This window comes from Myotis yumanensis, unplaced genomic scaffold, assembly GCF_028538775.1.
Source record: "Myotis yumanensis isolate MYYU_CA2020_CCGP unplaced genomic scaffold, mMyoYum1.0.hap1 SCAF_11, whole genome shotgun sequence".
Taxonomy (NCBI): domain Eukaryota; kingdom Metazoa; phylum Chordata; class Mammalia; order Chiroptera; family Vespertilionidae; genus Myotis; species Myotis yumanensis.
Genome location: NW_027223762.1, coordinates 21,421,996 through 21,446,721, shown reverse-complemented (window position 1 = coordinate 21,446,721; position 24,726 = coordinate 21,421,996). Strand labels below are relative to the sequence as shown.

At 41.1% G+C, this 24,726-nt stretch overlaps 1 protein-coding gene across 2 annotated transcripts in view; it reads left to right on the top strand.

Annotated features, from left to right (window-relative positions):
- KCNG3 (potassium voltage-gated channel modifier subfamily G member 3) overlaps nt 1-22,425 on the top strand; it is a 33,581-nt gene extending 11,156 nt beyond the window's left edge. For both annotated transcript variants that reach the window (XM_070428420.1, XM_070428419.1), the window contains exon 2: nt 21,766-22,425. In XM_070428420.1, the coding sequence (XP_070284521.1) occupies nt 21,766-22,411 (646 nt within the window). In that variant the 3' untranslated portion in view covers nt 22,412-22,425. The remainder of the gene's footprint in view (nt 1-21,765) is intronic.
- The last annotated feature ends 2,301 nt before the right edge of the window (nt 22,426-24,726 follow it).

Below are 24,726 nucleotides of genomic sequence, written 5' to 3'. Positions count from 1 at the left end.
GGGGATTGAGCCCACAACCCAGGCATGTGCCCTGACCCGGAATCGAACCATGACCTCCTGGTTCATAGGTCGACGCTTAACCACTGGCTCAGTATATATTTTTAAATGAGTTATACATGTGAAAGACCCATGCAAATACAACAGCATCTTAATTTTTGATAGGAGACAACTCATAAATGGTCTTCAACCTAAGAAATCAATTGCAAATTGGTTTTATTGCCCCCAGTCATTTATTCATTAAGTTCAACAAACATTTATTGAGTGATTACCAAGTATCTGAGACTTTTTTTAAAGTAAACTTTTATTGAAATATAAATTACAGGAGCGTGCACAGCTGAATGAATTTTGGTAAACACATCCATGTAACCAGGACTCAAACACAGAACTAGATCACTACCAGCACCCAGAGGCCTCTTTCATGCCCCTTTCTGAGTCACTAACCCCTCAAGTGTATCCTGATCTCACACTATAGATGAATCTACTTGTTTTCGAACTTTACACACAGAATTATTTAGTATACCTTCTTTATTTTTAAATTAAATTTTATCGGGGTGACATTGGTCAACATGAACATATAGGTTTCGTGTGTGGATTTGTAAGTTACAAAATCTGTATATAGCACCATATGTCTATCACCCAAAGTCAAGGCTTCTCCTGTCACCTCATATTAGGAACCCTTCTCTCCCCTTCCCCTGGCAACCACCTCACTGCTGTTTGTGTTCATATGTTTCAGTTTTATATCCCACCTATGAGTGAAATTGTATGGTTCTTAGCTTTTTCTGTCTGACTTATTTCACTTAGCACAATGTTCTCAAAGTCCATCCATGTTGTTGTAAATGACGCTATTTCATCCTTTCTCAGGGCTGAGTAGTATTCCATTGTGCATAGATACCACGTCTTCTTTTTTAGGCGCTAGGGATATGGCAGTGAACAAAACAGAGCCCCTGCCCTCAAGAACCAGCTATTCTAATAAATAAATATGTCATATGTGGAGGTAAATACCATGAAGAAATAAAGCAGAATAAGGCATTTACAGAGTAAGTATGAGCCACGGTCAGGAAAGGCCTGTCTGATAAGGTGATACAAGGGCCAGAGGGATACAGGAGGTGCCCGGGAAGATATCTGGGCAAGAGAGTTCCAGGCACAGAGTGCAACCCCCTGAGTTGGGTGTGCCGTTGATATAATAGCAAGGAAGCAAGTGGTAGGGAATTGGGGGCAAGGTAGGGGAAAGTAGATCTTGTACAGCCTTAGAGATGCACCAACTAAAAGGATTTATTTTTGATAGTCTTCTTTGTTAAAAGAGAAAATGGTAAGTACTTTGGATTTGCATATGAATGTGGGTTTTAAGCAGAAGACATAATTTGACTTAATTTTAAAAGATCACTGTGGCCTGGTGTGGAGGCAAGAGTGGAACCAGTGATGCCTTTAGGACACCTTTTCACCTTGACACTCCCAGGGCTGCCTTGGGTCCTGGGTACAGGCAGCTAATGGCCATGTTGATCCAGGTTGTGGTGGCAGCTTCCCCCTACCCCCCCCCCCCCCTTCATTTTTTGGGTAAAGATATTATTGTAATCGGCCAAGTTTGCCTCTGACATTCTTTTTTTTTTTTTTTTTGACATCGTTCTATGACACGGGTCTCTACTTGTCCTTCACACCCTGTTGCAGGACTGGTGGGTGGTCCAGAGACTATGGTCTGCATACAATTCAGATGCTCTGTTTTTGTACAGCCCCTGAGCTAAGAATGTAAAAAACATTTTTAAATGGTAACAAAACAAAACACACACCCAAGAAACAAAAGAAGAATACTGTTTTATGACTTGTGAAAATTATCTGACATTCAAATTTTAGTGTCCATAAATAGAGTTCTATTGGAGCATAGCCACGCTAATTCATTTACATACTGTCTATGGCAGCTTTCCCGCTACTTCAGCAGAGTTGAGTAGTTGCAACAGAGACTGAATGGCCTGCAAAGCTTACAACATCTGGTGCTTTGCAGGATAAGAGTGTCACCCCCCCTGGTCTATAATGGTCTGTCACAAGGCCCTGGCCTTCCCAGCTGTGCTTCCTCAGGCACATTCTTTTCTAAGCCTGAGTTTCTTTATGTGTAAAATAAGGATAGTGATAGTACCTCTGTTTTGAGAATTGAGGATCCAGGATTTGATTACTAATTCTTGTCTTCTAACCAGTTTGATGCCCCAAACTCTGCCTTTGGGTCTCAGTGAGGCCCACCCTGACTCAGATTGTTCTATTTTCCCAAAGAACTTTCCCTAACCACATTATACTATTCAGTCATGGCAGTTCTGGTGAGTGGAGGCTTTTATTAATATTTATGGCTGGTATGGGAAATCAAGTACTTATAAATTAGGGACGGTCTGTATTGATTTCAGATTATAGATTTAGAGTTACCTGTTTACTTTGAATTGTTAAATGTGAGAGGTGGGTGGGAAGGGACAGATGGTCAAAACTTGGATTTATCAGACAGGTCCTATTAAATTGGGGACTGTGTTTTTGTAACATGTTAAACGTTCATGATTTTATAGGAAATAAAATGGGAAGTTGATTTAAAAATAGGAAGTGAGTCGTATTTACTAATATACGAATAACGCCTTGAGGTTATATAACCAAGACAGTCTTTGCCCTCCCTCTCTAGCAGCTTCCTGTACATTCGGAGGAAGAGCTAGCATCCTGAATAAGGATAAGGTGAGATGATGCGGCTAAACCGAGAGCACAGGTGTGGGAGCAGGGCAACCGTGGGTGTCATGGGAGGGCTTCTGGTGTATGGCCTCATTTAGGTCTACGCTGCTTTCCCGAGTGCCAGGCACAGGAACACAATGAAAGTGGCAGAGGCACTTAACGTGTTAGAAGTTGTATTCTCCACCACCACTTACAGTTAAAAAAAGTTTTGCCTAAGAATGCCCCTGACAAAGCAATCAAAACTGTTAATTGTATTACACCCTGACTTCTAACTATATATTGTAAAATCTTCTGTGCGATGAAGTGGGAAGTTGCAGAAAGCACTCTGCTACAGACAGAAATACTGAGGCGGCCTCGAGGGAAAGCTCTGGTGCCGTTGGATGAGCTGCAAGCTAAACTAGCAGCTTTTTCATGAAACACCATTTTTATTTGAAAGAACGACAGACAAACTGTGGTTTATTTAGACCTGAGTATATAGCAGACATTTTCTCATAAGTGAATTAGGTGAGTCTGTCACTTCAAGAAAAACAACGGACAGTATTTGTTGCCAATGATAAGATTTGAGATTTCAAGTAAAAAATAGACATTTAAAAACTTGAATCTGCCATTGCATGCTTGCCAGCTTCCCAATACTTAACAACTTTTCTTCTGTGATTGGTGATGATATTAATCAGTGTGATTTGTAAAATATCATAAAATGAAATGTGTTAACATTGGAAGGTCAGCATCCATCATTCAATAACCATCCCGAATGACTAATACTTGATGTTACAAAACAATGTGAGGGCAAAAGATCCACTCTGAGTGTCAGAGGGACCCATGGACTTTAATGTAACCAAATACCAAAAGTTCAGTGATATGATTTCAGTTTCCACATGGCTACTAACCTTTAAGAAACTACCACTCTATGCATTTTGGTGTAGTATAAAACAGTATATCCACATTTATCAGAAAAGGCTATTAAAGTGTTCTTCCCTTTTTCAATTACCTTGTTTTTGTGAGGCTAAATTCTCTTCATATACTTTAAAATATCATAGCACAACATATTTAATGTGGAAACAGATAGGATAATTCAGCTTCCTATATGAAGCCAGACAGTAATGAGAATTGCAGAAAGGTAAAAGACTATCTTTACTCACTTTTTTGGTGTGTGGAAAATATACTTATTTCTCATAAAAATATGGCATGTATATGTAATATATTTGTTGTTTTAAGTTGAATAAATAAATAATTTTTTTAAAAAATTGCTAGTATATATATATATTTTAAATTTCAGAGAGGAAGGGGGAGAGAGAGAAAGAGAGAGAGAGAGAAACATCAATGATGAGAATCATTGATTGGCTGCCTCCTGCATGCCCCTCTCTGGGGATCAAGCCCGAAACCCAGGCATGAGCCCTTCACTGGAATCGAACTCGGGACCCTACAGTCCGCAGGCCGATGCTCTGTCCACTAAGCCAAACCAGCTAGGGCTAAATTGCTAGTTTTAATATCTAACATGGTAAATTTTGATAAAGATAACCTACCTAAAACAAAAGCTCTTTGGGGACCTCAGTAATGTTTAAGTGTAAAGGGATCATCTGAGAGCAAAAAATCTGAGAACCATGATTTTAAAGGCACCAGTTTCCAAGCCCTCAACTTCAATATGTTCACTTCCATAAAACCAGTCTGCCTGAGAACATGCCTGTGGTGAGGCAGTGCTCTTTCACAATTCCTTCTAACATTTTTTTAAAAATATATTTTATTGATTTTTTACAGAGAGGAAGGGAGAGAGATAGAGAGTTAGAAACATTGATGAGAAAGAAACATCGATCAGCTGCCTCCTGCACATCTCCTACTGGGGATGTGCCCGCAACCCAGGTACATGCCCTTGACCGGAATCAAACCTGGGACCCTTCAGTCCGCAGGCCGACGCTCTATCCACTGAGCCAAACCGGTTTCGGCTCCTTCTAACATTTTAAAAAGAGCATTCCTCTTACCATCCTGAGTCTTATTAAGTCAAAACCTATGGATACTACCAAAAGAGACCACTCAGAATATTAAAAAAATAAAGCCTTTGCCATTCTCTGAAACAGAGTCATTTGACAGCAAAACAAAGAGAACTTTGGTAAGAAATACTGAGAGAATCAGTAAGATCCATGAGAAAGTTCCCAGAAGTACCTTATTTCACTCAGGCAGCAGAGTCATGACAATGCTCAATCATCTCTTCTTTCTTTTCAAAATTATAATCCAGTACTGCCTTCTTGTCTTTTCCTTTTTTTCTATCAAACATCTTTTCTTTTTTTTTCAGTTCTCTCTTCTTTCCCTACCCCTGTCGCCCACTCTTTTCCTCTCTGTGGTACAATTCAAAAGTGAGAAGGGTTGTCTTAGGAAAATGTACTATTTACACATCATTTGAATTGAAAAAAATAAATCAGTCTATTCCTTAAGAAAGTACATCAATTTGAATGATTGGTTTGACAGCGAGGATTGACTTTGCATAATTACATGGTGAGCATTTTCCATAAGCTGAATAAGCTAGATGTGCAGTTCAAAGGTTTTGATGAAAATATATTGAAAGCACATGACAAGATACACATATTTAATTTAAAATGTTGTGTTGACAAAGATGTACTGAAATATTTTAATATCCCAACCTTTTCTAATATTATCAGATTTAGAACTGGTGCCTCAAAGTAGAAGAGTAACTGGTATATTTAGCAGTCACTGGATAAGTCTTGGTCTAAGTGTTGTTTTTTTCATGCAGTACCTCCTAGGACAGTAATGGTGAACCTTTTGAGCTCGGCGTGTCAGCATTTTGAAAAACCGTAACTTAACTCTGGTGCCGTGTCACATATAGAAATTTTTTGATATTTGCAACCATAGTAAAACAAAGATTTATATTTTTGATATTTATTTTATATATTTAAATGCCATTTAACAAAGAAAAATCAATCAAAAAAATGAGTTCATGTGTCATAGGTTCACCATCACTGTCCTAGGAAGTGAGAAAGTGGATGATTCTAATTATGGGCAACAAATTTGATTGCAAGTTAGGTGATTGTCAATTTGTGCTTTTACAGGTTTGAAGAACATAATTGATTTCACAGTAGATAAATCATTAAAAATATTACCCCCCCAATTTTTAATTGTATAAATATCAAACCTATAGGAAAGTTGCAAGAAAAATGCAATGAACAGCCTTATATCTTTCACTCAGATTCGTTAATTGTGAAGATTTTGCCTCATTTGTTCTATCTATCTGTCATAATCTCTCTATATAAAAGACTAAGTGACTGACCATCCATCTGTCCAGCCTCCGTCTGTCTGACTGTCCAACCAAATGACTGGCCGGCACATATGCATTGGCAATTTAAAAATAAACGTTGACTTGCGCATGCATGATACATATAAATCTCTCACTAGTGCCAATTGCACACGTGTGTTTCAGTCTGTCATTGCCAAACGTGAATTTGGTTGTTTTTGTTGACATTCTGAAGCTGAAAGAAAGAGGCGTTGTCGACAGAATATGTCTGAAGACCAACTATTGGCACAATGTACCTCTGAAGCCGAAAGAAGCCAGCGTCATTGACAGAATGTATCTGAAGACCAACTAAATATTAAATTATTTCTTCTAATTAATTTCTTTTCAATGTGCACAAATCTGTGCACTGGGCCACTAGTATAATCGTAATTATTATTCATTTCTTCTATTTGTCTATCTATAATTATTATTACACTGCTGAAAAATTTAGGAGTTGGTTACAAGCATCTTGACTCTTCAGCTCTAAATACTTAAGCATTTCTAAAAGTCAGGACATTTTCCTATCTAACAATACAGTGATCACACTCGGGTCACATGAGCCAAAAGTTTGGGGACCCCTGTGTTCAAGTGGGCTAGAGGCAGAAACAGCTGCTAGGATGGTTTGGGGGGACTGAATTGCTATAGTGTCATGAAGTGTCAGGAGATGCTCGGCGAGGGGGTGTCAGGCAGGGCAACAGCCACCCAAGTAAAACAGTAACTTTACCGTTACATGAAGGGGAGAGGGTGCCAAGGAAGCACTTAAACCCTGAATAACAATACTGAAATGCCTGGGAGACAACATTAAGTTTGGATTTTATCCACCCATTTATTTATTTACTATTAATGTGCACTAATTTATGGTCACCAAGAATATGGTTGTATGGTATGATGTAAGATGTTTTGAAGGAAAACAAACATTTTCATTTGTGTCACTTTACAGGAAACTGAAGCAGTGTGACTAGTCTGCATGTCATCTCATGAGCACCTTTGCGTATGTGCGTATTTCCTTGTGTGCAGGAGATGGGAGCAGGTGAAGTAAATATTACAGAGGCCTCCACTATATAACCAGCAACACATGAATTGCCTTCTTTATTTTTAGTTTTTATTTTTATTTTTTTAATATTTTTATTGATTTTAGAGAGGGAGAGAGAGAGAGAGAGAGAGAGAGAAACATCAATGATGAGAGAGAATCATGGATCGGCTGCCTCCTGCACGCCCCACACCGGGGATGGAGCCCACAACCCAGGCACGTCCCCCGACCGGGAATCGAACCCTGACCTCCCGGTTCATAGGTGGACACTCAACCACTGAGCCACACCGGCCGGGCAGAATTGCCTTCTTTAGACAAAGCACTCTGAGGTTATTAGTATGTCAGGTTACAGGTAAGGCAATGGAGAAGTCAGGTGACTGTGGGTCACAGAACATAAACAGCAGAGTTGGGAATCTGCCTGGGGCTGTTTCCGGAGCTTACGTGCTTGTCTGAAGCTCCATTGCTTTCTGTGCGGCAGTAACTCTGCCTTTGGGCATGTAGATGATGTGTGGGGAACTTTGACTCGCATCCCAAGAACTAAATTAAGGATCACATTGGATTGAATTGATAGTTATTTTTACACATATCATTGAAGAACAAGTAAATGAAAGAGATTTTTTCAGTCTCTATAAAGATAAAAATAAAGTTTTACTGGGTAACAGTACAATATACAAAAGGCTTTTAAGATAATTTGTCCCTCTTTCTCAATTAATCTGTATAATTTATTTAAATTTTGGTGTTTTAAGACATTACAGCTAATACTCTGAGGAATTTTTTTCAACTATGAGACTATTAAAAATAAAGTACCCCCTACCCCAAATAAAGCAACACTTAAGCATTAAAAAAAGTAGAATCCCTTATGCCACTCAAAATGTGTTTTCCTTGATTACAACTACCAAAAACCTAAGAAGCAGAACAAATCAATCTGTGAAATAAAAGAAACACATTTCTACAAAGGTAGGAGAGGAAATTTTGCATAAAACCATCACAAAGTCTTTCAGGCATGTAAAAAATATAGATTCTAGTACAATGAACACCTGTGTGCCTACTACACAACTTAAGAAATCCAATATGATAAAAGGCGAATATGCAAATTGACCAAGTGGCAGAATGACATGTCCCTATGACGTGCACTGACCACCAAGGGGCAGACGCTCAACGCAGGAGCTGCCCCCTGGTGGTCAGTGTGCTCCCGCAAGGGGAGCACTGCTCAGCCAGAAGCTGGGCTCACAGCTGGTGAGTGCAGTGGCAGTGGCGGGAGCCTCTCCCGCCTTGTGGGAGCACTAAGGATGTCCAATAAACCTTCAGTTGGACATCCCCTAAGGGCTCCCGGACTGTGAGAGGGTGCAGGCCGGACAGAGGGACTTCCCCAAGTGCATGAATCTTATGCACCGGGCCTCTAGTAAGAGATAAAAAAAACACAGTTTAGTCCACTGGGTGTTTCTCTCCCGATGAAATCTCTTCCTTTTCCACAGAAATAACCACCTTCCTGATTTCAATGTTATTTCCACATATTTCACAATATTTTTATGTATGCTTGCATATACAAGTATGTATCTACACATAAATTATAGGATTGTTTTGTTAGTTAAAACCAGTTTTGTAAAATGGTATCATCAATGGAATTTTAGCTCAACTTTATGTTTTTGAGATTTGTGCATGTTTGTATCTGTACCTATAGCTCTTTCATTTGAACTATAATGTAATAAGCATTGATTTATTTGTTCTTCTGTCAGTGGAAATTTTGCTATTATGTAGTGCTGCAGTGATTAGTTTTGTTCATGTCTCAGTGCACATATAGGAAAATGTCTTTAATATATCTCCTATCACTGGAGGTGCTCTGTTGAAAAATATGAGCATCTCTCCTAAATGTTGCTAATAGCCAAGGCCATCTGCAGAGTAATTGTACTGATTTCTTTTCTCACCGGTAGTGAATAAGAGTACTGTTGCCCAATCCTTGCCATTTCTTTCTCTTTTTTTTGTTTTTGTTTTTTTTTATTGTGTTATTCTTTTTTATATATATATATATTTTATTGATTTTTTACAGAGAGGAAGGGAGAGGGATAGAGAGTTAGAAACATCGATGAGAGAGAAACATCGACCAGCTGCATCCTGCACTCTCCCTCCTAGGCATGTGCCCGCAACCCAGGTACATGCCCTTGACCGGAATCGAACCTGGGACCCTTGAGTCCGCAGGCTGACGCTCTATCCATTGAGCCAAACCGGTTACGGCTCTTTCTCTTTTTTTAAAGTATTTAAAAAAAATATGTTTGTACTAATGGGAGATATCTGTAATACTATCAACAATAAAAAATATATTTAACAAAAATAAAATAAATATGTTTGTACTGATTTTAAAGAGAGAGGAAAAGAAAGGGAGAGGGACATAGGGAGGAAGGGAGGGAGAGAGGAAGAGAGAGAGAGGAGAGAGAGAGAGAGAGAGAGAGAGAGAGAAACATTGATCAGTTGGAGCCTGTACACACTCTGACCAGGGGTTGAACCTGTAACCCAGGCATGTGCCCTGAACGGGAATTGAACAGGCGACCTGTCGGTGCACGAATGATGCTCCAGAAACTGAGCAACACCAGCCAGAGCTGGAAGATGGTCTATTGATATTCCTTCTAGTTTCTTGATTCTTCTTACTAATGAATTGCCAATTAAATGAACAGGGATTAGAACCCATCTGATAGTTATACATGGGAACAGATTAATTCTCACACAGAGATTGATTTCCTTGTAGCATTATTTACCTGAATTTGTGTCTGTTCGGGGCAGTGGTGAAGGTGCTGGGAGAGATTACTGCACCTGCAGGATGAAGGGGGGCTCACCTGGAGTGGAGATTGCAGGTGGCCTGGGCAGGCAGATGCTGATGGGTCTGGGTTTCTGTTGCTGTCATCTCTGGGAAGTTTTTAGAAGTGACCATCAGAGCCACAGATTTGGGGGCTCATCACTCATATGTATGTGTGTGTCCACCTAGAAGATGGTGGTCTTCTAAAAACAAATTTCTTAACATCTGGTGAAGAGAAGCTACCCTGATGGCTTTGACTTTGAGAGCCTCAGGTGAGTCACACACAGAACCACGCATGGTTTCCTCACAGTCAGCCCAGAGCCAAAGTCCTCGATTAGAGGGGAATGAACACGAACACTGAAGTATGGTGCTGCTGAAATTCTTTATGTAATTTCACTCTGAAAAGATGCTGCTAAGAAAAGAGAATGGTTCAGAGTGGCCATCTCTTGTAATAAGATTTTTCTAAGTGGTTTTCCTTTCTTCACTTGCCTTTTGATTTAGGGACAGCCTTAGGGGTTTTGTCTGGTTCCTTCCAACCCTCACATTTCTCCAGGAGGTTTGGGGTGGTGAGGAATGTCTGCTCACATCCTTGTACCCATGGCTCTGTGCCTCTCACAGCCAGCGGCAGGCAGGGTCTTGTTGTAGGCTTCTGGCATCTGTACATCACCATTTCATTTCATTCCATTCCACCAGTTCGGATCTCCCACTTTTGTTGCCTGTGTCAGAGCCTCCTGACTGTGCACACCTTCCAGTCCCACAAACTCCTGCCTGATGGCTATTCCCCACAGTACACTTGGCCTCTTCACTGCTGGCTGGCCTGGCAATATGCCTGGCGCATAGTAACCTCTTAAGAAATGCTTATTGAATAAATGAATCCAGCTGTCACCAAATTTAATGGGTTCCCTTTGCTTTTAAAGTGGTGACTTGACTTTCAAAACCCATCAGCTTTGCCATAAGACTTCAGTGTACACACCCAACCGTAATTCCTACAATCACTCCCTCTTCCCACTGCACCCTCACTTTGCAGCCAAGCGAGGCTGCATGTTCTCTGAGCACCATGATGCTTTTCTGCCAGTGTCGCTTTTCTGATCTGGCCCCTCTTCTCCTTTTCCCAAGATCACTGCTTTATGCTTTTATTTTTATGTTTGAATATTTTAGTAGTCCCCTAATCAGACCTGTTTACAGGTTCTCCCCCAGCAGAAACGTTCATGCTGCCAACCCAGCACCCCAGCTATGCCACTGACTTCGCCTGGAGCTTGTTTATAAAATAGGGGGTAATAGTGATGACCAACTTGTGGGCCCTGAAGAGTAATAATAATATATACTTAAAGCTTATTTTTTGCCCTGGCTGGTGTGACTCAGTTGGCTGGGTGTTGTCCCATTCACCTGGGGATTGCTGGTTCAATTCCCAGTCAGGGCACATGCCCAGGTTGCAGGCTTGATTACAGTAGGGTCTGTATAGGAGGCAGTTGATCAATGTTACGCTCTCACATCGATGTTTCTCTCTCCCTTTCCCTTCCTCTCTCTGTAAAAAGCAATTTTAAAAATCGAAAAAGTTATTTTAAAAACCACATAGTTAATACTTGAAGACATTCCAATTGTGAAAATATCAACTATTCATATCCTTAAAAAAAATAAAAAGGATTTCTACCTTTACAATTCTCTACCTACTAATCTCCTTCTTTCTCCTTGAACAACCACTGTTAACAATAACCTGGTTTCTCTTCAGGGTACATATGTGCCTATAAATATGACACAGTATATTTAAAGCATCAGCCTCAAAGCAGTTATTTCAATAAATGGTACCCATGATTATTGCCATCAAATCAACTTCAGGCTCCAATTTACCTTTCCATCTTTATTATCTTTATCACCTGCTACCTCCCTTAGGCTTTTTTTTTCTTTTTTTAACTTTTAAATGTAATTGCTTTCACTACCTCAGATTTACCCAGCACTTTCATGACTTTACTTGTGCTGGTCTTTTCAATTTTTTAATTGTTTTTTCCTTTTTGGTTCTCTGATTGAGTGATATTTTCATCTCTGTCTTCTAATTCACTGAATCGATCCTCAGCTTCCCCTAATCTGCTGTGTATTCCTTCCAATGTGTTCTTTGTTTGTGTTATGTCATTCTTTATCTCAGACTGTTCTTTTTTCATAGTTACTATATCTTTTTTCATGCTGTTGAGCATCTTTACCCTCATTACTCTGAACTCTGTTTCAGGTAAATTTCTTATCTCTGCTTCATTTATCTCTTCTTCTTCTGGAGAATTCTCTAGTTCTTTCATTGGGGTTTGTTTTTGTTTTTGTTTTGTTTTTGTCTCCTCATTTTGGCTGTCTGAGTTTGACTATGTATTAGGTAGATCCTCTACTTCTCTCACTCTCTAGTGCAGGACAGTGTTAAAGGCTGTTTCTGACTAATTAGATCAGGTAAAGACTCAAAGCCTCCAGAGACCACCTCTGCCTACAGACTGGTAGGATTTCAGCTTGAATTACCCCCCCCCCCCCAGGCAATTGTCCTCAGGTGTGGCTAGAGATTTTTTTAATAGGTGGGGCAGTTGCTTCTGCTGGAGGCTAATTGTCATTTTTAATCTTTTGAGTGGCCTCAGAGCAAGGTATTTTCCAATAGGGTGTGTCAACTGTTTCCCCCCCAGGCAAGGCAAATGTCTGTGTGGGAAAGATGTTCTCCACTGTGTGAGGGAATGATTCAGCCCAAGAAACTTGGGGTGTCTGCCTTCTGAGCTCTATCCCCCGAGTCCCTAATCCTGGCTTCTGCTCTCACAGCTCCAGTCCACTTCACCCTCCCTCTGCTGGAGCACAAGGTGGGTGGCTCCACAGGGAATTTTGTGCATTGGCCCTTTAAGAGGGTGCCTGAATTTTCAGCTGTCACTCCCTGACATACAGCACCCCACTGCTTTCATAGCCAGATGTTATGTGAGTACTCTCCTTAGTTTGGTGCTTTCTGCCGTGGGGCCCGGCTTGGGGATTCGATCCCAGAGTTCTCAGTGGTAGCCTCCCACAGCTGAGATATCTCTCCGGGACTTGCCATCTGTGGGTGCCCGGCCAGCACTTTCGCACATCTGCCCCTCCTACCAGTCTCTATGCAGCCTCCACTTTGCGTCCTCGGGTATGAGGGTTCTCTCCTGCAAGTTTTCCGTTGATTATTCAGGAAGTTTTTCTGTATTTTAGTTGTAATTCCAGTTTGTTCCTGGGAGCATGTCGGTGCAGCATCCACTTACTCTGCTGCCATTTTTAATCCTCCTCCTGGTCTTTCCAAAAGACAGGGTGAGGCAAAAGTCAGTTTCAGTTGTGAGTGCACGGAACACAGGGTTTATTCTTGTATTATTTATTAATTATTGTATTATATTCCATATGAACAACTGTAAGCCTACTTTTGCCCCACCCTGTAATTGCCATTTTATCAAAGAAGCTTTCCATCATCCCCCAGAGGAAGGAAAACTCACCTTTTTCTGAAGTTCATGTACCTTGATCACCGTCTGCATTTTATATTAGAGATGAGATGAGTAAGGTTGTTGTAAAGGAGGGCGTATTTTGCCTTTCACTAAGTTGTAAAATTTTTAAAGCTAAAGTGTAACTTTTGTGGTTGTTTTAAAGTTTTTATTTTGAAAAAAACTTTATCCTCACAAGAAGTTGCAAAAATAGTACAGAGAGTTCCAGCGTGCCCTTAAATTCAGCTTCCCCCAATAATAACATCTTACATAACTATAGTTAAGTTCTATCTTTACCTCATCTTCATAGGCCTCCTGGTGGCTCTGTAGAGCCTGGCATTCAGTAGGCACTGGTAAGCTTTATTGCTCGATGAATGAATTAGTGTGCTCCACAAGCTTAGAACACATCCACATCAATGGACTGTCATCCCATCCTTACTCCAGGACCGGCTAGCACTGGCCTGTCTCACAAGACCCAGACTGAAGTCAGGGACTTTTCATGCCTCCCTTTGTGAACACTTGGTTGACCTACCAGGCAGGAAGGATGAAAAAAAAAAAGCGTTCTGGAATAAAAGCCCACATTTGAGGTTTATTTCAAAATAATGCTGGAGGAGGGAAGTGGATGCAGGTGTGGAATTGGCTGATGGTTGATGGGGGCCGCGTACTTGTTGGCTCGTAATATCGTTCTGTCTTCTTTTGTATGCTGAATGGTCTCAATTCGCCATCTCAAAAGCTAAAAAATACTGCCACATTGAGAAAGCATCATAATCATTTCGTCCTCAGGTTTTAGAATTCATCACCACTGAGTCACACTAGCAAGGCAGTGTTCCCAGCAAGAAATATGCTGTGGGCATAGCTCTTTTTCTTGTGCTTCGCTTGATTGTGCTTCACAGGTATTGCATATTTTTTACAAACTGAAGGCAGGACCCTCCACCAGCAAAAGGATTACAGCTGGCTTGGTTGTGATACTCGCTCTGTTTTGGTGGTCTGGGACCAGGCCCCCAATAACTCTGAGGAATGTCTGTACCTCAGATTCTACCAAAATGCACTTAATGCGTGTTTTAGGATTGAAAATGGAATTGATTATGCTAGAAAGAGTCAGAGAAGGTAAGGGTTATTTGTAGTAATTGCCTGAGAGTTTTCATGGAAACACATTTTTTTTTCTCCTCACAGAGATATTTATTTTTGTTGGCTCTATTAAAATGTCCTCCATTTTTACCCTTTTTGCCTCCCTCTACCCTGCCTCCACCCCCCTAACCCCCAGGCTTTTACCACATTAGTGTCTGTGTCCATGGGCTATGCATATGTGCATATTCTTTTGTTGATCTCTTTCTGTCCTCTCCATCCTCTTCCCCTCCACACTCTGATTTTTAAAAATATATATTTTTATTGATTTTAGAGAGGAAGGGAAAGGGATAGATAGATAGAAACATCAATGATGAGAGAGAATCATTGATCGGCTGCCTCCTGCATGCCCCCTACTGGGGATCAAGCCCGCAACCCAGGCATGCGCCCTTGGCCAGAATCGAGCCTGGGACCCTTCAGTCCACAGGCCGCTGCTCTATCTACTGAGCCAAATCGGCTAGGGCCACACTCTGATTTTTGGTGGAGATTGATATACTATGAGTAGCCCCTTGGATATACAGTCAAGAACTAGGTAGTTTCGTTGTGGAGGGTCATTGGTCCCTGTTTATCCATTAGGAAAGCATATGGATCTGGCGCCTGTGTTGCTGAAACAGAGGTCAGAAGAGAAGCTGCTGTGCAGTCAGGAGGTAGGGCCCCCGTTTACCCAGGCAAGGGGGAGAGCTACATGTTCCTGTCTGCTAAGTGAGAAAAGCAAGGAGAGCCAAGTGGAGGTGGTTATAGGGAGGAGAGATCCTGCAGAATAATAGCAGCCCCATAAAAACTCCCGAGTCCTCCACAGCCAGTCCTCAGTGTCCTTATCCTGCACAGATCCTTAAGAAATGGCCATCCAAATAGGGGCATAAATAAACCAAATATATCAAGCAAGGGACATAAAATAAGTATACCTTGATCACAACTACGAGGTAGACATAAATCCCAGCCAGGGTTTCATGTATTATGTAACCAATGAGTATCTATTATTAATCTGCCATGTATTTATTAGCTGGGTGCCTCAAGCAAATGACTTCTCTTTGCTGCAGTTTCCTCATGTGAAAGGGGGGAACATAGCAAAGCCTATTCATTTCAGTTGTTGTGAGAGTTGAATTAATGCATGTAAACTTATAGGAAGATGCGTGGTGCTGGAGTAAGTGCTTCATGTGTGTTTTTATTCTCATTAGTGATCCAGATTGGAAGATGCGTGGTATGGCTTCTTTCTGGAAGGTCATTAAAGTGCATTAAGAACAAAAGTCAACAAAACTTGCCTTTCTCCCCCATTTAATTTACAGTTGTGGAGAAAACACACGTATGGACATGACAGAGACTGTAGGTAATTTGGTGGACGCTGATGTGCAATTGGTAGGCCATTTTAAAAAATGTTTTTATTTATTTCAGAGCGAGGAAGAGAGAGAGAGAGAGAGATAGAAACATCCATGATGAGAAAGAGCATCATTGATCGGTTGCCTCCTGCATACCCTCCCTACTGGGGATCAAGTCTGGAAGCCGGGCATGTGCCCTGACTGGGAACCGTGACCTCCTGATTCATGGGTTGATGCTCAACCACTCAACCACTGAGCTACACCGGCTGGGCCTGTTGGACATTTTTATTATACCATCTATTACCACGCTGTATGTGCCTGTTAGAACTGTGATTGGAAGTGCCTTGTACGTTTAAGTCTGAAAGCTTGGGGTAGGAAGGGTGTAACTTTTCCTGAGGTGGCACTTCTGGGGTTGAGCTGGTTGATTCAAGCTGCTGACAGCTCCATCATGGTGATTGCTCTTCTAGTTGATCATGCTTTTCACTTTTTCTCAAAAACATTTTTTTAATTAGAAAAATAATATGTGACCTGTAAAGCATTTAACACAGTGGTTCTCAACCTTCTGGCCCTTTAAATACAGTTTCTCATGTTGTGACCCAACCATAAAATTATTTTCATTGCTACTTCATAACTGTAATGTTGCTACTGTTATGAATTGTAATGTAAATATCTGATATGCAGGATGGTCTTAGGCGACCCCTGTGAAAGGGTCGTTCGACCGCCAAAGGGGTCGCGACCCACAGGTTGAGAACTGCTGCCTTAGGGGTTAGGGGTTCCAGAAGAACAAAGAGGCTTCTTTTTTTTTTTTTTTTTTTATTAAATATATGTTATTGATTTTTTTACAGAGAGGAAGGGAGAGAGATAGAGAGCTAGAAACATCGATGAGAGAGAAACATCGATCAGCTGCCTCCTGCACATCTCCCACTGGGGATGTGCCCGCAACCCAGGCACATGCCCTTGACCGGAATCGAACCCGGGACCTTTCAGTCCGCAGGCCGACACTCTATCCACCGAGCCAAACCGGTTTCAGCCAAAGAGGCTTCTTGTGGCTGTGGTTATACCAGGGCTTAAGGTTCTATCAAAGTCACTCACATTGTGCTGGACAAACACCTATTAAGCACTTGCTAAGTGTCTGATGGGTTTGGGAAGTAAGGGCAGGAGATACAAAGATGAATAAGGCAGAGAACTCTCAGGTGATATGAATGCTTCATATCTTAATAGGAGTTTGGGTTTTAGAGGTTATGCATTTTTCAAAACTCAGTGAATGTACACTAAGGTTTGTGCTTTCATTGCATGTAAGGTTTACATCAAAAGAATATAGAAACAAATAATTGAATTCTAGTCAATGATATGTACTCTGAAGTTTTTAGAGGAAAGTACACTGATGTTTGCAATTTACTTTAAAATGCATCCAAAAAATAGATTAAACCGGTGGGCATGGATCAGTGGTTGAGCATTGACCTATGAACCAGGAGGCTACAGTTCGATTTCCGATCAGGCCACATGCCCGGGTTGCAGCCTCGATCCCTAGTGCAAGGTGTGTGGAAGCCAGCCGATCAATGATTCTCTCTCACCATGGATGTTTCTGTCTCTCTCTCCCTTTCCCTTCCTCTCTGAAATCAATTAAAAATATATATAAAATAGATTAATAGATGGAGAGAGATGAATAGGTGATAAGCAAGTATATTTAAAATATAAATGAATTTGCTTCATGTTTGAAAATTTTTGTAATAAAATGTTGATGGAAAAAGATGAGAAGATAGCATCTAGGGAGACTGACCCTCACACAGCACAGTTAATGGCCTCTTATATCTTGTCCTGCTCTCTCTCTCTCTCTCTTTTTTTTTTGGAGGTTGTTAGGTGGTGGGAGTAGATCTGGTTAGCAATAAAAGCATTTGTTCTCCTTTGGAGCCTGTTTGTAAACCTCTGAGTCATTCCCAGATGTACCTTCAGTCATGACGGATCAGAGTAATTCCAATAACTGATGCTTGCCATTGTTGAGGGCCTCCAGAACTACAGCAGGGAATACATTTTACATCATAACTTGGTATAAAGTTACAGCTAAACGAAACAAAGCTTCGTGAAACTATACTTTGATGCACTCTAATATTTTCTCTGTAATTTCTGAGAATTGTCAGTTTTGATCCATCAACGGGCTAAGAACCGACAGTTGAAAAATGCTGCTGTTTGACATACATCATTTAGTATTAACAGGGCACACTGTCATAAAATCATGAGCGTTTTCACATGTTCCTTAGAATTTCCAAGCTCAACAGAGTCAAGTTTTATTACAGGTGCCACTGTAATTTCTTAGTTGTGTGACCTTGGGAAAGATGTTGAACTTTTCAGCCTCAGTTGTGTCATCTGTAAAATGGAGATAGTAGGGGAAATACGCACTTCATAGACTTCTCGGAAAGGATTAAATGAGATGGTGTCTGTGAAGTGCTTCTTAGCACAGTGGCCAACTGAAAGGCCTCAGTAAGTGGTAAATATTTTTATTAGCCATGAATCCATGAACTTCTATGTTTGGGCCTCAAAGGAATCAGAATGGGCTTCAAAATATATGTTGTCCCCTAGTAGCTTCTTTTAGCTCTTTTTACCTATTTGTTTTTTATGGAAGTGACCTTTGGGAAGGCCCAATTGTTGGCTCTAGTGCTCAGTAAAGTACTCATTTTTCCAACAGTTGTCGGTGGTGGCATTGGCAAGAGTGTTATTCGGAAACATGGGGAATGTTGGCAGGTTTAGTGGTGTTTGCTGTTGGCGTCTGCCTTGGCATAATCCTAGGTGAGAGAGGGAGGCCTGGGGTTTCTCATTGATTCATCTCCTTAGCATAGAATTCTGGCTAAACTGCATCTGACTTGGGGGGTGGGCAGGAGGAGCCCAGAGGGCCTCATTATGGAGGAGTTTACCTCTTTGAAATCCCCTCTACTGAGGAATTATTCTGCACAATTTGAATTTCCTCCTTTTTCATCTGAACAACTTTGGCTGCTGGTAGAAATAATTAAACAGAAAGTGTTCTGGTATCTGGCACAATTTAAAGTTTTTTACTCTTCTTAATTTAATAGAATCCCAGGATTTTATTGCTGAGAGAGCCCTTAGGAGATCGGTGCAATCTGCCACTGGATAGGTGGGAGTCCTTCAGAGCGGGAGTCAGCGCTCCTGCCCACGTGAGCTGGAGAACTGGAGATGTTTTAACCATAGGCACTCGAAGAAAACCATTCCTGTTACTAGTCTATGCGGACCTGACTGCATGCATCACTTTATTACCTAGGATTGCACCCCATTTAGAGTTCTCAGTGGCTTAACACAACGAAGATTTATCTGTTGCTCACATGTCATGTTCAATCCGAGTCGGGCTCTTCTCTGTGCAGACCCTCAGGGACTTGGGCCGCATCTTGTAGCCAGTTAGGACACATGCCTTCCAGTTGCCGTGGTGGGGGATCCGCACTCACTCCTCTATGCTTCTGCCCAGAGGTGATAGAGTCGTTTTGCTCACAGCTCATCTGTCAGAACTGGTCATATAACCCTGCCTAATTGCAGAGTGGTGGAAATATGGGGAGAAGGGGCATATGGAGTATTTGATGACCGTCACCAGGGAGAGTGATACTATGGTAATATATATGTTAAAACTATAGATTGAAAAAAAAATGTAGCTTCTTATTCTCTAGATCGACCACGTTTCATCACTCTCCCACTTTCCTAAGCCTCCAGGTTCATAGAGGCCATCATGGCAGCAGCTTTTACTGATAGTCTGGTGGGGACAGGGAAGCTGCCGCCAACCACAGGGTCATGGGGCCCGTGAGCAGAGCGGCAGAGAATACGGAAGAGAAATAGTGGGGGCAGCTGCGACTTCATCTGCTGACACTGTGTGTTTACTTGGTGCGGTAGGTTGAAAAATACCCCTTCTCTGCCCCCAAAGATATAAGCTCCTAATCCCTGGAACTAGTGGATGTTACCATACTGTACCTGGCAGAAGGGCTGGTACAGATGGGATTAAATTAAGGATCTTGAGATGGTGGGATTTTCCTGGGTTATCCCAGCGGGCTCTAAATAGTGTCACATCCTCAGAAGAAGGATGCAGAGGGACATTTGACACAGTGACAGAAGAGGAGGAGACAGTGGAACCACCGAGGCAGAGACTGAAATGAGATGGCTGTGAACCAAGGAATGCCGACAGCCACCGGAAGCTGGAAGAGGCAAGGAGTGGATTCTCTCCTAGAGCCCCAAAGGGAGTGTGGCCCTCCTAACATTTGATTTTGGCCCAGTGGTATCGATTTTGCACGTCTGACCTCTAGAACGAGGGAGAAATAATTTTCTGTTGTTTTATGCCACCAAGTTTGTGGTAATTTTTAAAAAATATGTTTTTTAATTGCTTTCAGAGAGGAAAGGTGAGGGAGAGAGAGATAGAAACATCAATGAGGAGAATCATTGATCAGCTGCCTCCTGCATGCCCCACACCGGGGCTCCATCCTGGGAACCGAACCGTGGCCTCCTGGTTCATAGATCAATGCTCAATCACTGAGCCATGCTGGCTGGGCTGTGGTAATTTCCTATAGCTGCCATAGGAAACATATACTTGGGTTCTCAGTTTCTTGGTGATCAGTGGCTATTGCTGTTATAACCAGTGCCCGGAGGATTTGGTGGCTGGAGTGAAGACTGGGGAACGGTGGTTGGGGAATGGGGTCGGAGTGAGAATTTTTTTATATCCCCCATTTTTACCTTTAAAATTTGAACTATGTGAATGTACTACCTATTCAAATAATAAATAAAAGCAATCTTTTTTTTTTTTTTTTCCTCAGTGAATAGCATGTACCTTTATTTATAATGGCAGGGGACAAACATGAGTAAAGCTTCAAAAATAAAAGCAATCTTTACAGCCCTGTGAATCATGGTTAATTTTGTGTGTCTATTTCCCTGACTAACAACCAGTATAACTTATGCTCTGTGACATGCATTTTGAGGACTTCTTCTCAAAATGTTGCCCCACGGACCTTACCATCTCGCCTACTCTAATGTCTTTTCTTTCCATTGTACTTCTGATGTTTGGGTCTGGGTCAGTGAGGGGAAAGAATTATGTGAAGGAAAATGAATGATGGTGTAATAATTGTAACTTTTAATTAGAATCTAAAAATGCAATTTAATTAAAAATTACCTCCGAATTACCTCTCATTCTGGATCTAAGCTTCCTGACCGGTGTGCTGAGATTTCATTTTCTCAGCCTTGGTGACTGTGGTCAGGGGCGAGAGTGGCCAGAGCCCCCAGGCTGGTGGCTTCCGCTTCAAGAATAGAACCCCTTGATGCCACTATGTTGTGTAAATACTATTATCTTCAGTTTAGTGTGTGCAGTGACGTGGAAAGGTTGGGAAATACTGCTCTGGCTAAAATGTGGCCTTATATTTTTAAAATGTCTGTTGCACAAAATAGCTATAAAAAACAAACCAACCAGTTGGGTCTTTGGGGAAAACCACAGTGATGGTTTGGCTCCAGTGCAGGAGTCCTCAGCCCCTTTCCCACTGCGACACTCGGCATGGATGGTGGCTCTGTGCTGGGGAGGCTGCTGACACTCCTTCCTGCAAAGCCCCAGAAGCAGGCTCAGCTTCAGTGTCTCCCACACAAAGCCAGAAAAGAAGGCAGAGTCACATTTTAGGAGATGATCCTGAGTTCACTCCAATTTACCGAGAAATGCATGATTGAAAACTCGGGTGTGTCTGCTCTATAGGAGCAGAGTTCTCTGACCCCTCTCATAACTGATGTCACATTTCGTATTGTGGCTAGTTGAGTCCAAGTTCATTTTCAATCCGCCAAGTAAGAGATTTTAAGTATTAGTGACAAGCGAAAAACAATGCAGTGGTATTACATGCAGTATATAAATAAGAGCTTTATCAAATTCAATTGTCATTTGAACTGTAATATTTGTTGTTCTGTTACGTCCTGGTGGGTCTGATGACGTTGGTAATGCTGTCCTTTATGTTTTCTGGAGTCAGTAACTGAATTAATATGTCAGTGTAGTACTATCTGAAGAACTCAAAGAGCTATTAAAATGCTTAAAAATAAAATGATCAATTCTTCTTTTGTTCTCTTGACAGGATAATTGAAGCTATCTGCATAGGTTGGTTCACGGCAGAGTGCATCGTGAGGTTCATCATCTCCAAAAACAAGTGTGAGTTTGTCAAGAGACCCCTGAACATCATTGACTTACTGGCAATCACGCCGTATTACATCTCCGTGTTGATGACAGTATTTACAGGCGAGAACTCTCAGCTCCAGAGGGCCGGGGTCACCTTGAGGGTGCTTAGAATGATGAGGATTTTTTGGGTGATTAAGCTTGCCCGTCACTTCATTGGTCTTCAGACACTTGGTTTGACTCTCAAACGATGCTACCGAGAGATGGTTATGCTACTTGTCTTCATTTGTGTTGCCATGGCAATCTTCAGTGCACTTTCTCAGCTTCTTGAACATGGGTTGGACCTGGAAGCATCCAACAAGGACTTCGCCAGCATCCCTGCTGCCTGCTGGTGGGTGATTATCTCTATGACTACAGTTGGCTATGGAGATATGTATCCTATCACAATGCCTGGAAGAATTCTTGGAGGAGTTTGTGTTGTCAGTGGAATTGTTCTGTTGGCATTGCCTATCACTTTCATCTACCATAGCTTTGTGCAGTGTTATCATGAGCTCAAATTTAGATCAGCTAGATATAGTAGGAGCCTCTCCACGGAGTTCCTAAATTAATGCATCGCAAATCAAGTCTTGCATACACCTTGTTTGTTAGAAAGACTTACTGCTACTTCATATTCATGTGTTTCTTGCTCGGTGAGCACTGCAGTGTGGTACTGTCATCATCTTGGTAGGGTAAGAATTATCCTTCCCAGATGAAGGGATAAAGCAATTTACTTATTATGGAGTAAACAAGATTGAGGCTGCAAAGGAAAAGCAATGATTTCTAGAGTTAATTTTAATATCTTATTTTATTTAGACTTGTTTCCTCCTCCTTGCCTTGAACAATGACACTTTTTTTTTTGTTTTGAAGTATATTATTTGAACATTTTAAAATGGAAAGCTACTATTGTCCAAATGTTTTTCTATCTTATGAATTTAGAAGAGTCTTGGAAGTTATGGTGTTTTTTGTTGGAGAGTAACATTTTCGTTTCTAAATGTTTTATAATCTCTCATATCAATGTCAGAAGTATCCCGGAAACATATGTCACATGCAAGAACTGTTTAACAAATACTTACAAAATTTGGCTGAATTTAAACTGTATAATGGAGCTAGATACAAGCAAGAATAGTATTTGGAAAACTTTTCCAGAATTTCTCAATTCTCGGGTTTATTTTTGTTCCTATTATTCACTTTATCATGCAGCTTCATGGAAGCTTGGGTATGCCCTTACTTTTTCATTCTGGGTTTCTTTTATCTCTTTGCTGAAAGGACTCAAACAAGTATTTTAGAATGAAGAGAGCTTGTATTATTTAGTATTTTATTGGAGTTTATTGTATTTGAATTCATTGCTGTTACTAGGTGATAATTGTCCTAACATTCAGATGTCCAAACAAGATTTCCACATAAGAAATAATAGAAGTGGTTTGATATTACAACCCATATTTTTCTTCTTCTGCTTTTTCCCCCCACCTAAACAACATGGGTTTAAGTCTTACCAGGTGAAAGGATTTTTATATATACCAAAGTCATACTTAGATGTTATCACTGGATTAACATAAAAAGAGAAATGAAATATTTTCTTACTCTTGGTTGCTGTGTAGCTAAGCCATTTTAAGCCAGCTGAGAGCAATGAATACATACTCATTTGATCTGATTTTCACCATCATAAATTATGACCACACCAAAGCTTCTTGCAATAATACTGAATAATATGCCACATTAATTTGGCTAGATTATTAGGCCTAGATGTAAAACTGATGACTGTTTAGTGCTAAACTCTAGCAAAGTGAATTAAGATTTTTGCTTTGTTAACCAGCTGCCATAAAGAAGTCAGTGTATATACACAAAAAGTTAAAGTCATTGATTATTGAATAATTTAATGTTGTACACTGTAATTTAGTCGGCGGGCGGGGGGAGGGGGGAGGGGGGCTGGGAGGGGTGGGACCTTGATACATTTATCCAAGAAAGGATTACCAGAAGTGTTCATTAAAGGAATATCAGCCATTGTCTGGTTTAGGTAGAAAACCAGGGCAAGAGAGGATATGATTGTGAAGGAGTTAGGGCTAACACCTGGATCTCTAGAAATCGAGTCCAGCAGCTTATTTTTAACAAATTCTGGGTTTTGAGAAGCCACACTTCTTTGCCAGTGCCATTGCTGAGGTAATAATAGCAAAACTGTTCCTTTCCCCCTATTTCTTTCCTGAGTTTATGTGATATTTTGGCCATTAAGAATCTCAACCCACCCAGCCTACCCGATTTGGCTCAGTGGATAGAATGTCAGCCTGTGGGCTAAAGGGTCCTAGGTTCTGTTTTTGCCAAGGGCACATGCCCGGGTTGTGGGCTCGATCCACCCTCCCTCTCCCCCAGTAGGGGGCATACAGGAGGCAGCCAATCAATGATTCTCTCTCATCATTGATGTTTCTATCTCTCTATCTCTCTCCCTTCCTCTCTGAAATCAATGAAAAAAAAATATTTTAAGAATCTCACCCCACCCAGACAGTATAGCTCAGTGGTTGAGCATCAACCTATGAACCAGAAGGTCAAGGTTTGAATCCCAGTCAGGGCACATGCCCAGGTTGCAGGCTCAGTCCCCAGTAAGGGAAGTACAGGAGGCAGTAAATCAATGATTCTCTCTCATCATTGATGTTTCTCTCTTTCTCCCTCTCTTCCTCTCTGAAATTAATAAAAATACATTTTTTAAAAAAAATCTCACTCCATCTTCCCTACTACTAGTGGTATGCTACTTGTCACTACTCAAAATAAATTCTGTTATTTATTGTATTTTAATATATTTGAATTAAATGGCATGGATTTAATTTTCCTTACCTATTTGGATTAAGGCTTTGTGAGCCATACAAATAGTATGCAGATGACAGCATCCCAACAT